General features: G+C 33.4%; 1 protein-coding gene and 1 non-coding gene across 3 annotated transcripts; both read left to right on the top strand.

The window, feature by feature from the left end:
* The first annotated feature begins 1,445 nt into the window (after nt 1–1,445).
* On the top strand, nt 1,446–1,527 carry Trnal-aag (transfer RNA leucine (anticodon AAG)). The gene has a single exon. It is a non-coding gene; the product is annotated as a tRNA-Leu (tRNA).
* Nucleotides 1,528–4,381: 2,854 nt separating this feature from the next.
* Nucleotides 4,382–16,474, top strand: LOC128997250 (ejaculatory bulb-specific protein 3-like). 2 transcript variants are annotated; one of them, XM_054422862.1, is made up of 3 exons: nt 4,382–4,442; nt 7,705–8,015; nt 16,315–16,474. In XM_054422862.1, the coding sequence occupies exons 2-3, from the start codon at nt 7,817–7,819 to the stop codon at nt 16,467–16,469; spliced, it is 354 nt and encodes a 117-aa protein (XP_054278837.1). In that variant the 5' UTR covers nt 4,382–4,442; nt 7,705–7,816; the 3' UTR covers nt 16,470–16,474. The 2 variants fall into 2 exon arrangements, with proteins under 2 accessions (XP_054278837.1, XP_054278838.1); XM_054422863.1 differs by lacking the exon at nt 4,382–4,442 and adding an exon at nt 5,705–5,732.
* Nucleotides 16,475–17,832: the final 1,358 nt, after the last annotated feature.

Genomic DNA, 17,832 nt, shown 5'->3' with positions numbered 1-17,832 from the left:
TCGCTAAAAAACATGGACTGGCACGTGCAATCCTTCCTTTGATGGTGTCTATCCCTTTACCTTATCTATAGTTATGCAAAGACAACTTTTATGCGAAATAGTTTTTAAATCATTTCTGACGATAGTTGGTCAATTAATTTTACTGTGATAGTGTACTTGTACAAGTGAGGTAAACCAATCTTAGCCAATGTCATTAATTACGCCCTGCTTACCATTTAAGTTTTAAATAAATTTGATAATAGCGCCTTTTTAGCATGAGTTTACGATGTGACATACGAGAAAGGCTTAATGAGTTTAACAATTCTAATGGATTAACGACGGATATTTGGATTTTTTTGCATAACGGATATTTTTCCCTCTCTTCATAGAAAACCCAATGAAAACTACAATAAAACATTTCCTGTCCAGGTAAAACCTTTACGAAGGCGAGGCCGAATTTCCAGAAGCCGAATATTTGTTAAAAGCCACAGTAACTTTTAAAATAATTTAATTTTAAGATCAAAAAATAAAACTCTTTTACAAACAAATGTTGTTAAAGTGTGCCTAATCCTTTTTAATAAAATTTACACATAATACTACTAAATTAAAAAAAACAATTTTCTTGCTGTTGTATTCTTAAGCTGTGAAACCGTAGATGTGCGCCTTCATACCGGTGAAGGCTAGTTCCTTACAGCACAGCACAAGTTGTAACAGGAAAAAGGTTTGAAGGCTCATTCGAGGACTACAATAACTGAATCGTACATCGTTCATCGATCAGATTGTAAATAAATAATGTAGTAGTAGTAAATAAAAGTTGTTTAAATCAGACTAATTTTCTCCTGATGATGTCATACAAACGGTGAAATGTGCATCGGTCTCCATATAACAGGTCAACAACCTTTCTACCATAATTAAAGGGTTATGCTTTATTATAATACTGTACTGTAGTATTATTACGTACCGTTCTCTTTCTTCTGATATTCTTGTACATCTTTCTTTCTTTTCCGCTATACACCCTATAGTTATTTTAGTGGAAAATTACACAAAGCACAAATAACTATAAGTTTATTATTTTATTCAGTTTAAACTATTCTACTGGTTGTACTTTAAAACGCATCCCAAATTACAAGTATAGCGAGTCGCTGTTTGAATAGACAAAATAAGCTCATAAGCTTGTAGCCTAGCTTATTGGTAATCCAATAAGACCAATTTATGTCACTAAACATGTGTTACAGTTCATTTAACGTTTAAAACCTCACGACTAAACACACAGCCTGCTTGAAGAAGGAATTTTCAAAACTCGATGATTATATTGATGAAACGCCAAAACCTGCCAAAGTTAATTAAGTCACGGATTATCGGTCTTGTGGTTATTTCCCTGTGAGCGAACAGCGTAATTTTCCTCATCGATGAACTCTGCCACAGATAATTACTGCAATAATTAGGTTATCCATTGTTTGGCACACGGTAGCGTGGCCGAGCGGTCTAAGGCGCTGGTTTAAGGCACCAGTCTCTTTGGAGGCGTGGGTTCGAATCCCACCGCTGCCAGGAAAATTTTGAAAATAAGCATTGAAATAACTTTTGACATTATTAGAACAATATAACTGCAGCTTCCCTTCTAAAAATAATATGTAACTGATCTAGGGTAACTTAATTTAGTGTTTTTCACCACACTATGATGTTTTTGGCTGTATTACATACGTTAATTGGTGGCTGAAAGTTACGTTTTGCTGGCCATGCCAGCTGTCATCGTAATTTGGGGACCGAGCAGGTTTTTACAGGCCGGGGCCGCAAAATCAGCTGTCCGCTTACTTACTTAAAACATGAATGCATTTTAAATACACAATCAAAATCCATAGCATTCCAATAGAATTGTGTTATTGTCAACGTTGCCTAGCAACTATTTATTTTTATTTTTGCTGATTCCTCAAATTATTTCTTCACATAACCTTAAAGTTGTAGTTGTGTTGACTATTAGTGTGCATTATTACAGTGGTGAATAGTGGTAATAGGGTATAGTGTGGTGAAAAATAGCGTTCGTACCACCGTTCGTAGCGACCGAAATGGTTTTGCAGCTCTCGATCGATTTAAGTTCTCGACTTCGTCTCGAGCTTAAAAACTATGTCGAGCCGGCAAAACCTCATTTTCGGCCCTAGGTACGAAATATACTATTTTCTGATTCAATATTTCATACACTAGGAATTTGTTTCCTGCAGTAAATAGTCGTATTCATAGAAGATTTTTGGACTGAATTCGCATGGATGCATGCCCAACATTCAAGCGTTTGAAAAAAGTAATTAAATTTTACACATATATTCTTACATGAACTATTTTACATCACATATTTTTTATAAGTGCTCTTTTACATATCTTCTTATGCTATACCGCACTATGTTTTTGGTTATTGGTGATGAAAATTTTAAACAAAACATGCTTTCTAAACTTCAATACTTTTATGGAATTCATGTGATTCGGTTGAACATTTTATTGGTACTATAATGAATCCTGGTATTTAACCTGGTATACAAAATCCTGTGGTTATTCATGCAAGAGAGCATTCACAATATTTTCAACAGTTCTATTCACTAAGAGGAGTAAGAAAATTAGCCAAAGACGCATCTCAAGCTCATAAATTACCGTAATACGCAAATCTAAAATACAATCAGGTCTAAATTTGAGAAGGTAAATTATGTATTTTTTTTATATAAGAGCCTTTGACACGAGTGATAAACACATTTTATTTATTTGTTTTGTTATAGTTCCCGAAGAAGGCTTAAATATGGAATTTTTGTGATAAAAAGTTTCTACAATAAAAAGTGTGTTAATAGTTCTTTTTTCTATGAAAAAGCCTTTTGGTAATACCATAGACAAATATTGTTTATGGTAATAATACGAAGAAACAATATAATAATTTTAGCAATACCCTAACTCCAAATAAATATTTTTTTCATGCCGTTTCAAATCCCATACAGCCGAATTGCGATTTTGAAAAGACAATGCAGAATGACCTCTTCGGTGGTATAGGATTTTATACAAAGTTAAATATTGGTGTTAATATTAGTATTAATAAAGAATTGTTGATTTGTGACCTAAGTATGATAGCGCTAATCCTGTTGATTGATTGAGTAATTGGTGTTAATTTAATCAACCACGCTTACTTACTCTGGCCAATTCATCATTGACCTTTATTACGTGGGATTAAGTCACTAATTGAACAACAGATGATCTTCTAATTACAACAAAGTAGCTCAACTAATTTGTTTGTAATTACTACATTTGATAAGCACAAATTAAATCTAGCTGATCTAGCTTTTTGCTTTTCATGGGAAAACAAGTATCTGTTTTAAACCAAATCTGTTCACACGGTATGAACGTTCGTTTTCGTATTATTAATTAAACCATGTTGGGATTATTTTACCATATTCAACCCATGGCATAAATATCAATTTTGTTATTTCAACCTTTTTATTATTCGTTTGGATATTACTATTTATGGAGTGGCTGGACTTTTTTTCAATTGAGTAAAGACGCTTTATTTAAATTTGGATTTTCAGTAGCAGCACAGGATAAATACCTAGCAGCTAGCATAACCAAGACCTAACAAGTGCGATGTTCCACCAACTCCAGCCACCTAATTTGTCGTTCGTGTACCATTGGGAAAATGTATAGATTTTCTTAAGGTTACAAACAACATCGTAATACAATAACATTTATATTTTAAGGAGAAGGGTTTGGACCATTATCTTACAATAATAGTCCAGTCATTGAGTAGTAGAAGTTCAACAAAATTGTTTTAAAAGGTTTCTCAACGGATTTTATTGCTTTTGCATCTCTACACAACACAAAAAAATCTACCGAAATCTGTCTTGGGGAAGTTAATTATATTGTTTGTGAGGAACCGCACCGAAAGCACCGAATGTAAGGACACGAATGCTGATAAGCTGGGTTTGTGATCTACCTATGAATAAAATTTCACCCCAGTCGGTTCAATCAAACACATCAACACTGTAAATTAATTATAAAGTGGTATAAACCATTGACAAAAAGGATTAAATATATACCGTCAGCTGTGCTGCTGTAACTATAGGTTCTGGCGCACACCGCTGGAGCGTACGCGCTACGTAAATACACGGTGCTCCCAGCGGTGTGCGCCAGAACCTATGGTAACCATGGTAACCACAGCATGGCTGACAGTCTATATTTAATTCATTTTGTCAATGTATAAACTTAACACTCAAAGCAAAGCTTGGCCTCCATATGATCACGTGACCATTACAACACGTTTTCGTCATCTTATTCATGCGAATGCTAATTATAAGCTAAATTACCGTGGGAATCAGCGTGCAGTTTGCATTGCCCAGTAGCCTTTGCTTAGTGAATGTTCACGCACCTCTACGTACCACTTTCTGTGTGCGGTTGGTTGTTTCATTGACTACAGATACGTTTCACTACCTTTGTGATATGTGAGTGTGTTTACATGTGTATTGTTTGTTTGCAATCGGGTAGTGGCTATAATCTGACAACTTTATAAATAATTTAGTTCAAAATAAGTTATAGTTATTAGGTGTTTGCTTTTGTTAAAATATTTTCAAAATTAGTTGGTGAACCATTAATGAAAATTTTGCAATACGAGTTTTGAAGTGAATAAGATGAATATCAGACTTACCTTGATAAAAATATTTAAAAGTGCATATAAGCATATGAAGTATAGAAACATGAAACATAACTAGATAAATTGGTAACAAGATAGTTAACAATAATATGAACAAATTAAAAACGGAATAGCTCAACTGTATGTACAGTATAAATTGTTATCATAGATTGTGGATACTCCACAAGGTATTTACATGCTCTATGTTAAAACAGTTTTGTGTTAGCCAGGATTAAGAAAGAAAAACGATTTTTAGTAACCTAAACTAATACACCAAAGCGTATTACCTTCCATCCTCTACCACTATAAGTTTGTTCACCATTCCCTACACCATATATTTTTCAACTGTTTCTAGCCTCCACCACAGGCTCTTTCCTTATAGATTCCTGTGTGGCTAACCTGTAGCCTCTACCTCAGGTTCTATGTGGTCCATCTCCATGCCTTTACACCAGCTTTATGTTGTTTGTCTTCAATCCTTGACCACAGACTCTATAAGTTTGTTATCCATCTTCTACCTGCAACATAGATTTTGTGAGTTAAGTTTCTAGCTTCTGCCACAGACTATATCCTTATAGACTCTTGTGTTCCTAGACTGTAGCCTCTAACTCAGGTACCCTTAGCTGCACCAGCTTTATGTTTATGTCTTCAATCCTTTACCACAGACTCTATGAGTCTGTTATTCATCTTTTACCTACAACATAGATTTCGTGGGTCAAGTTTCTAGCCTCTGCCACAGCCACTATCCTAATATATTCTTGTGTTTCTAGCCTGTAGCCTCTAATTCAGGCACCTCTTTATTTTTATGCCATCAATCCTTTACCTTAGACTCCGAGTCTGTTCGTCATCATCTACACCAAATATTTTGTCAGCGTTTCTAGCCTCTACCACAGGATCTGTACGTCTAACGTCTACCCTCTACAACAGTGTCTGTACGTCCTACCTCTAGCCTCTACCCAGGCCCTCACACACAGTTCACTGTCTCGCACATCTTGTATGATTGAGGTAATCATGTACTCGGGCAAGGTCCCGCCGCTTCATTAAACTTGGATCTACGTGCTCAGCCTTTATATCGTAGAGATTCCTCAGTGCCGGAGATGCGAAGGTTGGTTCCGTCTTCACAACTCGTCTTCATCTCGGTGATATATTTGTTTTGAATATTTCTTTGTGCATACATGTATGTATTCTTAGCTTGATTTGTTTATTATATTAAACGAATATTCCTTTCTTTGATTTGAGATTTTAGGGGTTAGTGCCCAAAAATGTTTATTGTGTGTTTTTTTATAAATAATCATTTGTTTATAGTGCAAACTAGTTTAAGAAATTAAACCACATTTCTTATGGCTGATTAGACATAAAAAATAATACCAGTGCCAAACATGATATTGATCAATATGCTTTCTAAATATATTTTTGTATATATGTGGTAAAATGACTTACACTAATCAAATATGGCTAATTTAACTTGAAAAAATTTTAAATTCTTTCAAAATAATATTATTTTATTTTATTTTTTTATTGATCTTGATTGTTCTTACAGTTTAAAACACTATTCCTCTGATCTCTAATTGTTTTAAATGCCAATTTTTATAAACAACTTCTTAACTGGTTAACAATATTAAAATTAATTATTTTTATGACAAAAATCGGATGAAGGTACGACATTTAATGAAGAAAAAAACAATCAACTGTTTAAAAATAAACAATTTTAGGAAATATTAGAAAATGTTGCGCATGTTGTATATCATTTGTGCATTACAACTTTATAATTACGCTATGAATTATTTTAATTATTCGTCATTAAAACTACTCTTTTTCTTAGAACACCAAATTAAAAACATAAACACACGATGAACTCTGATCATACAAAAAATGGATGGTCTTTAAATTTTAAATTACAACGGCTAACCTCTAAATTGTCAATATTATTGAAAGATTATTAAGCTTGTACGCATTTTAAGTACCGAGTAAAAGTTATTACAGTTCAAAATTTGACTCGTAAGAGTTAAAACTTGAGGGTCTCGCCCTGTTGACTTTCCGTTATTCCGTTAATCTTTAATAGACTTAATTTAATCATTTCTCATTTTCATTAGGCGATTGTTAGTTAGTTCAATCGTATATTTTTACTGAACACAACGATAATAATGTTTATGTTAACTTTGTTGATTATGTTTACTTTTATTACCTGATAAACATAGCTAGATTTTTGTTGTTGTTATTTTCAATTATTGTTTTAATACGTAAAACTCCTCAAGTAGGAGACGTTGAGTAAAGACGGTTAATTTCTTGAACATCTCATTTTCTTTTATTCACCTGCCAGTTTTTCATTCTTAATGAAAATCTGCTTTTCTTTCTTCACTCCATTTTGTTCCAACCCTCCAAGCTATTGTCTTAGCTAAAAACTTCTAATTTTTCAATTTTAACTACAACGAATTTTCTCAAATAGATTTCTTTGTGTTCAGTAAGCCTTTTCAGGATTTTCTATCCTTTTCTGATTTAAGAAGTAATGCTACGATTTTGTTGGTACAACGTATAGCGTATTTATCTCATTGCATTTAATACGTATTTTGTAGTCAACATCAATCATCTTCCAACACAACCCATTCTCCGAGTAGACCTAACTGGTCGGTGTGACTAGTCAATAGCGACAGCGATAGCATTATAGCATTTTACATGTTTTTACTGTGAAGTGAGCTCAAAGAGTGAACTGGTTTAGTGGCTGACTACAGGACTTCGGTTCTCGAGTCCACGTGTTCAATCCTCTCTAATCACCAATTAATTGCTTTTGCTTGTGATAGATAATACCGCGGCCCTTGAGGCCAAGCTTGAAGTACTGTTTCAATTTTTTCCAAAACGAAAATCTATCTTGTATAAGATTATCAATATTATCAAGCAATTTTGGCTGTTGGAAGACGGGCGTCTCAAGAATAATGCTAAATAGCCAATTTATTCGGAATATTAGCCAACCAAAACAGCCGGGTTCCACAATTCTATCCAACTTGTGCGTAACAATTACTCTACTCACGATTTCTTGTCACGTTGCACCAACCCTAACTAGGTCATTGCCCTGATTACAGTTAGATGACAGAGAGATACAGGGTGGGGCGAAGATGCGACCAGATCTGGACCTGATGACAGCTGGCGGCTCAGTGCAGAAATAGTGGCAAGATCAAGGTTGCGGTCCGCGCGATGCGAGCACGATCTCTCGTGTTGTCCGTGTTCGTGTCCGTGTTGTGCGTGTTGTGCGTGAGTGACACGCGTGCGTACTACGTGAGGTACCTGAACGTGACAGCCAACACGCTGTTGGACAACAAGAGACTGCTGTCTAGGTATGTGCAGTGCTTTGCTAGTGAAGGGCCGTGTCCACCACAGGCGAGAGATATTAAGAGTAAGTACTGTAAGTGGTAAGTGAGTAAGTGAGTAGTAGTAAAAGTAAGAATAGAAAGAGGACTTAGAGAACTTAGAAATCCTTAGAAAACAGCTTGAATGGTTTATTGGTCATCTTAGAATTATTTATTTACATTTTTGAATCTAACTAGGGACATGAGTCCCGAAAAAGCTCAAAATGTAAAACAGCTTATTTTAATATTTAAACAAACTAAGAATAAAATTATTTGTTAAGGTGGATATGCCTGTAAGTACATCATATATTTGTCTGAAAAAGCCTCTCTGTTTGCTTTGGTTGTTGTTATCTATGAAATCAAATGTTTGTCCTATATGCGCTACCAAACGACCATTCAATCGCGATGAAACTTTAGGGAAGTAAATAAGTACCATACAAAATGAACGATTTTTAGAGGTTACAGTTTTGGTCTATATTCCTTTATCTAGTTGTAAAATGTTTGAATAAATAACTCATTGCGAAATCTATTTGAACAAAAGTCTTTGTGGGTTTGGGAGATGTAAAAGTCACCATAGTTTGTTTAATAACGACTTGGTTAGTAAAAACAAAATAAAAATAATCTTTAAGTATCTAAAGGCAAGAAAACATTACATTTGAGTAACGTTAACCACCATCAGGTACATTTTACAACTTCCTTCTTGGGAGGTGAATAGATTTTATTCTCGTTTTAGGTTTTCCTTAAAATAAATTTCCCAAATGGTGAAGTAGCTTAGGCATTTTTAGCCTCCTGAATGAAACATGAGCATGTTGTTGAGCGCTGAGGTGCCTTAAATAGCTCGTTACGAACACAAACTGATTAAGGTAAAATAAGAATAGTTTTAAAATTAAACAAAATCTAAACCAAATGTGTGTTTTATTCAAATAGTTTAAATTAGTGCTAGACCATTATAGTTTCATAGAATATCCATTAAAAACCCATTTTCATTAGGCTAATTGTTTTCGATTTGATTTGAAATTATAAGTATTCTAAAAAAGTAAGATTCAACTTTTCTATATAAATATGTTTTCTACCATCAATTAACTCAATAGCTTAATCAGCAAACGTTATCATGTCCTTGAATTTCCTATGCATAGTTCATTGTTAAAGCTCTATAATCTAATGTGTTCGTTCAATAGAGCGATTTCCATAATGACAAATAGCTATTTTATGTAAATCATCCATATCAGAATATATTGAATGCATTATAAAATTGAACGAAATTGGCTAACATGGTATGTGCATTATGTATTTGTTTTGATTTACAAACACGACTAATATGAATACAAAATATAATTAACCAAGACATCTCATCCATTCCAAACACGAGTTTCAAGAGAGGGTTGATACAGTCTATGCTTAAATAGGTGTTTGATAGAACAGGTATGACGCGAATAAAGTTAATTTAGCTTAGTGAAGGCAGTAGTAAACTAAACCCAAAAGCAATTCAAGTTCATATAATTTACTCATAAATTACTTGAATATTGCTTATTTTTCGAAGAAAATATTTTCTATAAATTCATTGCCTCATTTCCATAGCTGACCTGATTAAAATAACTTGATGTTTTTAAAATAATAAAATCATTTTTATTATTTTAAAAACATAGAGTTATTTTGGAAAACACAGTTTACTTATACTTATAATAAGTAAACACAGTTTACTTATACTTATAAGTAAACTGTGTTTTCCAAAATTCAAAGTTTCTCGATTAAACTCCGAGTTGAAAGTGAGGTTGATGGGGGATGAAGGATAATATTTTTTTTTCAATGTGTAAAGGCTGCATATTGCATAGAGTTAAGCTTTGCAAAACATTAGCTACACGAAATTCTATGTTTCACAAAATTCCTTTTAATTGTTGTATCTCCCAAACCTAATATTACAGGCAATTTCGTTGCTCTGTAATATAATTTTAAAATTATTTGTGTTTTTCACTATTGGTTAACTTTTTCTTTTACATGGTTTTCTGGGGAAACGCCCAAATCTTGTGACTGTATAACGTTTTGATGTTTAATTATACAACATCATTAACAGATAGTCCGTTGACAAATACTGTAGCATCTTTGTTCAGAATCGGTCTCGCTTGGAATCGAACCAGCGCCATTCAGATTTAGAGGCGAGCACAATTTGTAGTACCTACGTAAAAATTAAATAATAAAAAATGTTTGGACTATCATTAATAATTACTATTATAATACATGTTTTGTAGCTTGTACAATGATATTTTTAATGTGACTAAAAAACCCAAATTATTGTTAACCAAATTATTCCCAAAATCAAATTTTCTTGGTTAACTACAAATTTTTCTTCATGTGGAATGTAGACGAATCGTCAAGGGTGTAAAAGAAGCATTCAGCTTTACAACCTGCAGTCACAAGCTCAAGGTTGTACTGAGCTCAGCTGTAACGATGAAGAAACCCTCCTTGTTATGGACTAGAATATGTTCAACACACACAGGCTAGCATTGAGTTTGAACTAGAGGTCGTCCAGTGGTCGAAAACTCGATCACACAAATATGTGATGTACAAACCTCTCTATTTTCACCCCACACCGTAAATAAAACATGTGATTGTAATTTCTTCCATTTCTTTTTATTTTCTGTTGTTATTTAATCAGCTGCAAGGCAACCCATAAGACCCTTGTTATTTTTTTTTAATTTTAAATACATTTTGTGCTTCTTTAACCTATTTTAATTTATAAAGGGATTCTGCACATCTACAGGAAAATATCTTTCTAGCAATATGCGTAAATTTTCCCTGCGATACGCGAGCTGAAAAAAAGGTATTAAAATAACATGCTTGCGTATTAATATGTAGATACTGCAAATATACTAGGACCTATTGTTAAATCTAATCTCCACTTTATGTCTGTTTGGCCACACTTGATGGCACTTATTTTAACCAAATATTTTTCCCAATCCGAGATAAATCTTAGATTTTTTCCCAAAGACCAAGAAATATTTCGCTAACTTTTGCAAAGCCTAAGTATAATAAATAAAAAAATATTTACCTTGTGTAACAGATAGACAAGACAAACATTGACAAGGGCAAACTGCCAAATTTATGTTTATCCAAAGCTATGAATAGGTCGGTAAATAAGCAAGCCATTGTCCCATTGTTTTACTTAGTTCATTGATTCGTACACTTCGGGTTTTACTTTTTTAATGTGTATTGGTGATGTTTGACCATCGATGTATATAGTATAATGTGTTTGAGTGTGCCGAAGTCGAGTTTTTTTTAATCGTAGGTATTTTACGATTTGTGCAATAATTCCGAGGGCAGACAATAGTTTACAAATTGATTGCCGTATTCAGTTAAATAGTTTTCAAGTTGGTGAAATAATAACAACATATTATTGGTGAACAACACATACACTGCATAAACAGGACACAAACGTACTATAAAAGTGTATTCAGTTGTCTCATACGGATGAACTTTATAAGAGGTGAGCTAAGGCCACTTATAGTTGAACCTTTTATTTCAGCTTGAATTTCTTACAGTCGAGAATTTCTTACAGTATAGAATTTCTTACAGTCGAGAATTTCTTACAATTGAGTATTTCTTACAGCTTGAATTGCTTACAGACGAGAATTTCTAACAGTCGAGAATTTCTTACGATCGAGAATTTCTTACAGTCGAGAATTTCTTACAATCGAGAATTTCTTACAGCTTGAATTTCTTACAGTCGAGAATTTCTTACAGCTTGAATTTTTACAGACGAGATATTCTTACAGCTGTAGTTGAACAAACCACGTGTGGGTTACTCATAAAGTAGCCATGCGAATATTCATTCTACAATCATCAGCGCACACGTGTGTATGACTTATACTGTATTTACCTTGCGCTCGTGTATTTACAATTATAATTTTGTTCAATCATAGTACAAAATAAATCACCAATTACGTTTCTACTAACCTATAAAACTGTATAGTTTTATGATCTAACTAGATCATAAAAATGTGTGAAAATGTCAATCCATAAACAAATCACATGCACGTTTGTCCAATCTGTATGTCATTAAACTACCCGATTCCGATTTCCACTCCATCCGATCGCCATGGAACCTTGGAAGGTATTTTTCTTATTTCCCATTTATTTCCCACGGACACGGTGTACTGTAAGTTGGGATGTTTGTAAGAATCAATCGTAATTGGTAATTTTAGCTGTTACTTTGTAGATATGTTAATGCCACTTGTATAACTCATAGGTCTACTAACTTTCTTCAAAAGTGTTACATCAACAACGCAGAGTGTACACATAGATTGTTTAGTTTGGGGGTTGTCAAGTTATCTAGAAGATTAAAATTTTTAATGGGTTTTTAAAAATGAAAACGGACAAATTTTACATATTAATTAATTACATGCAAAAGTATTTTTACATAACAATCTCCAAGGAAATGTTGAATATTAAAAATTAAAAAAAGGTTCTGGAAAACTTTAAACTTTAACTTCAACAATAAAATTTTGAAAAATCGAACAAAAAGTAAGACTAAACTTAGTAAGAGGAACTTGAAACTTGATTTGGAAATATTCAAATGTTTTTAATTCAAGCGTATTTATTTATCCATTATTTATCTAGTATTTATTTTATGATCCTTTTAATCACAGTTGTATTTCAACCACCTAAGTATCAAATAAAGTAAAATAACTTAATTAAATTTTACTAAATATTTTCAGATCACTATTTATGTGTAGCTTACTAATTAAAGCCTAAAGGAACCTGTCAATGTTAGTGTTTTATACAGGAACTTGCAGGAAACCGAGAAGGTGTAGAGAAGGATTTTAATATAAATAATTCATAAACGGCGCAGTAGGTCATCCGCTGCGAAGGACGTGGTAAGGACCCCGCAGGCTGCGAGGATGCAAATATGCACACGTTTAAGGAAACACACAAACAGTGTTCATCTACATAAAAATGCATTAAATCACGGTAAAATATTCACAAGGAGTCATAAATGCATCTAGTGGGTAGTGACAAATTGTGTGCATGCTTTAGCACACGATGGATTACTCAAGGTATAGAAATATTAGGTTTTGTTTTTATTTTCTCACAATGCTGTAAAAATTACATTTCAAAGGTTATTGCAGCTTTTGGGATTTTACCCATAAAATATAAAAGTTACTCTTACCGCTTACCTATTATTTTATTTATTTTTTTTTTAAGCTAATGGGAGAAAGATATGTGTCAGTTTGATGGTAACGTTCATTTTAGACTGTGATATTATAGCATATTTTTTGTGCCTTTGTAAGCATAAGGATCAGACTTATATCTACATAATGTAAACCTGTCAATACACTAACTGAATTTTTCAAGTTATTAGGGATATTAAACAATTCTATATATGACTATTTTGATGATTTTTTTACCATTTCAAGCTATTTATTAATTTCAAGAAAGTAGTGGCCTAACTTATTGTGTTTTTATGGTAAATTTTGGAAATATGAGGAATCAATACCGGGATAAACCCTTTTAATGAAACAAATCAATAATCTTGAAATTAATGAAGGTGAAATTAATCTTCATTGCATTGAAAGGTGCTAGTATAACTTAGATGGGTATCTGAGTGGGCTGAGTGGTTTAGTGCGCTCTATTGTCACAATAGGTAACCGGTTCGATCCTGAAAAAGTAACTTTTTATCGTTATAAACTGGATCCAGCCGTCCTTGATCGTTTGGTTTGCAATAAATGATCCTCGCTAAAGTACCAAGACACCGTATTGTTTATCCATTCCATGTTCCTTCATTATGTCTACAACCAGCTATAATATAATACCATATTTGAAACAAATTGACAATAAGACTCAAGTTATGAATTCCAGTAGTATGCTATAGTTCTGGGATTTTTCTATTGTTTTAACATACTATAGCAGTTGGAGGGAACAAAACAGATGCCATGGTTTTAAATAAGTTAGTTTGTCATTCAAGCATGACCAAGAAATTCGGTGAGAAGGGTGTTTTATTCAAATTCAATTTAACCAATCATCCTTTAAATAGTCAAAGATTAAAGAAAATAGCTAGGTAGATGAGTGCAGATCTCACCTAAAAGTAGTAATCATTTTCCGGAACAAGCTTGAGGAATTTCAGTTTTTGATGTATTGAAACTAGACTCAGCCGGACCCAGTGGTCCCTGATCATTGGGATTTTAATAATGGTTCCGGCTGTAGAGACAGCATATTTTAGTGTGTAACAGAGATTCACAGATCATGTTTTCCCATTAAACACTCATCATGCATTCATAACTAGAGGTCGTCTAGTGGTTGCAAAATCGACCAAAAATAATAGACTTTTACCATAGACTAAAGGAGTATGCTTAATCTATGCTCTTACCCTACGCTGTACATAAAACATGTGATTGGAATTTCTTCCATTTGTTTTGATTTTCTGTTTATAGTTGGTTGTTATTTCGTTACCAGCATGACAACCCATAAGGCCAATGTAATTTTTGTATTTTCGAATTCATTTTTGTGTTTATTAAATAGGCTATTTTATTTTGTAAAGGGATTCTAAAGGAGTATCTTTCTAACAGTATGCGATGCGCACGAGCTGAGAAAAAGGTTTTCAAGAAACATGCTCGCCGATTATATTAAAATATGCACATGTTCGTTGCTTATTTAAAGTACTGTAATGAATGTATAATAATAAATCCTTTCCTACCAGATGTGACTAAAAACTCTAAAATGAAAGGGAATGTCCATTCCCCAATATTGTTACAGTTGAACCTATTTATGTAACGTTCATACAATTAATAACACCAGCTAACATAATCTTCTCACATTCCACAAATAACCTTGAAACATAGTAGAGCCGCGGTCGGTTCATGCACGTGTTTACTAAGTTACATACCGCAAACATATCGATGACTTTACATAAACACGAGAAACCGCAACAAAGACGTATAGGAAATGTCTGTTTACAGTTGCATTTGTTACTCCAGGACCGGTTTGGTGTATATTCCATATAAGCGGAGGTTTGGTTGTTTGGTAGATGGCCAAGGTGGTGACTTTGACCAGTCGAAGGTTTGTCGCTGTCAACTCCTCGAGGTCTGGCGTGCTCCGTTGTAGCCTGAGTGCTGCAGAAATACGAAATAGTGTCAAAAAGAACCTTTACAGCTTTTAGATGTATGTTATTTGAAGGGTTATAGCGGACGTTCTACACCACGATTTATATAAAAATAAGACCGATAAGACGTGTTTGGGATGCTGAGTCGAGTTTCGGTGAGATAAAACAGAGTGCATAAAACAAAACAAGAATATTACAACCTTAGCTGAGAAATGACAAAATGAAATATTAACCATGCAGAAATCTTATAGTAGTAAAAAATCTTTAATGAAAACAACAATAAATACAAACAATAAGACAAAACACAAAGAACAAGTCTGCATCAGAGTCTACTACTTTGAAAGGACGCGTTTGGTAAACGGTTACCTATACGTTTGTATATTTGTTAAGGATGGAATCAGGCATACTATATAGCAGAACAATAAATCAAAACGCTATTAGAGCAATTATAAGAGCTGGAGTTTGTGATCTTGCTGGAATCAGATTCGTTACACGTCAAAGTTATTCAGGGACACGTTTGTGGATTCCCGCCATTTTATTTGATAATAAATTAAGTTTCAAGAAATGTCAACAGAAGTTTAGTTTAGTGTTGGGTTTCCACAACAACACAACTATTTTTCAATGAAGTTATATATCTGGGTTTGATTATTATTGAAGATAAGTTTTTCTAAATGTGCAGTAAAAAATCTAACAAATCAAGAGATGTTTTGACAGCCCTTTCAAATATGCGTTTTAATGTATATAAATCCAATTGGTTTTTTATAGTTTGCCACAGCTTCCTTGACTTTTTAAGGAGTAAATCCTATCCATACAGGAACTGCAACCATTTTTATTTACAGTTTTTTTGTTCATAGAGGAATGAGCTTTAACAAGGGATGGGATCATTAGATATCTCTATTATCGAATGATGCTTTGTTGAGGAAAAAATCATTGCCATACTCAATCAATCTTTTCTCAATTGTATCCATCCAAATGTTCTAAAATAAAATAAATGTATGTTTTAAGTGTTATAAGACGTATCTTTTATTTACTTTCCGTAAATTTAATAACACGTACAATGCTGATCATGAAGTTACTTTGCATAGCATACAACTGTAATCCATAGGGTCTAGTCTGAAAAAAAATCAACATTTTATTTACCCAATCAAGTAAGCAACAAATCATAACTCACGAAACAGTTTAGGATTTTCATTATATGAATGAATAATAGATACCCTGTTTATACTTATGTATTTTATATATTTTGTTCACAGAGCTTCTTCCTGAACTGATGTCTTCAAGCTGTTCCAAGTGTGATATAAAGTTGCGAGAGGTGTTTGAACGCTGCGCTCAAATGCTCAAACACAAATACCCCAAGAAGTGGTCCAAGATGGTCAAGTCTAAGCCAAAGTCTCCAAACGCTATATAACTTTAATGTGTATTTATTAAATTATTTTCTATATTTGTACTCATTTACCTTTTTTGCCTTTCCTAAAATAACTTTTATTATTATTGCCTTTGTGCGTAAACACCACATTATCTAATCCAGCTGTAGTTATTTTTGTAACACAAACATAGTTGAATGATTGGATACAAATTAGTTTTAGATTGTTGAGAGCTAGTACCGTAGAGGCATTAGAAATATTAGCCTGTTTAGCCACCATCTTGAATTGAACCCTCTTAATTCCTAATCTAAAATCGAGTACAGTTTTAAGATGCAATGTCTACTACACGGTGGTATCCATACAGTCAAAGATTTAACACCGTGTTTAATATGTGTATTTTTTATTCACAAACAAAAAGCATACATCTCAATAAATAACACGAGAAACCGCAACAAAGACGTATAGGAAATGTCTGTTTACAGTTGCATTTGTTACTCCAGGACCGGTTTGGTGTATATTCCATATAAGCGGAGGTTTGGTTGTTTGGTAGATGGCCAAGGTGGTGACTTTGACCAGTCGAAGGTTTGTCGCTGTCAACTCCTCGAGGTCTGGCGTGCTCCGTTGTCGCCTGAGTGCTGAAGAAATACGAAATAGTGTCAAAAAGAACCTTTACAGCTTTTACATGTATGTTATTTGAAGGGTTATAGCGGACATTCTACACCACGATTTATAGAAAAATAAGACAGATAAGAACGTGTTTGGATGCTGAGTTTCGTTTCGGTGAGATAAAACAGAGTGCATGAAACAAAACAAGAATATTACAACCTTAGCTGAGAAATGACAAAATGAAATATTAACCATGCAGAAATCTTATAGTAGTAAAAAATCTTTAATGAAAACAACAATAAATACAAACAATAAGACAAAACACAAAGAACAAGTCTGCATCAGAGTCTACTACTTTGAAAGGACGCGTTTGGTAAACGGTTACCTATACGTTTGTATATTTGTTAAGGATGGAATCAGGCATACTATATAGCAGAACAATAAATCAAAACGCTATTAGAGCAATTATAAGAGCTGGAGTTCGTGATCTTGCTGGAATCAGATTCGTTACACGCCAAAGTTATTCAGGGACACGTTTGTGGATTCCCGCCATTTTATTTGATAATAAATTAAGTTTCAAGAAATGTCAACAGAAGTTTAGTTTAGTGTTGGGTTTCCACAACAACACAACTATTTTTCAATGAAGTTATATATCTGGGTTTGATTATTATTGAAGATAAGTTTTTCTAAATGTGCAGTAAAAAATCTAACAAATCAAGAGATGTTTTGACAGCCCTTTCAAATATGCGTTTTAATGTATATAAATCCAATTGGTTTTTTATAGTTTGCCACAGCTTCCTT

This window comes from Macrosteles quadrilineatus, unplaced genomic scaffold (assembly GCF_028750875.1).
Source record: "Macrosteles quadrilineatus isolate MER2022 unplaced genomic scaffold, UCM_ALF_1.0 Scaffold_6__1_contigs__length_79288215, whole genome shotgun sequence".
Lineage (NCBI taxonomy): Eukaryota > Metazoa > Arthropoda > Insecta > Hemiptera > Cicadellidae > Macrosteles > Macrosteles quadrilineatus.
The sequence above is the reverse complement of the archived record's forward strand: the minus strand, read 5'-3'. Positions and strand labels throughout refer to the sequence as shown.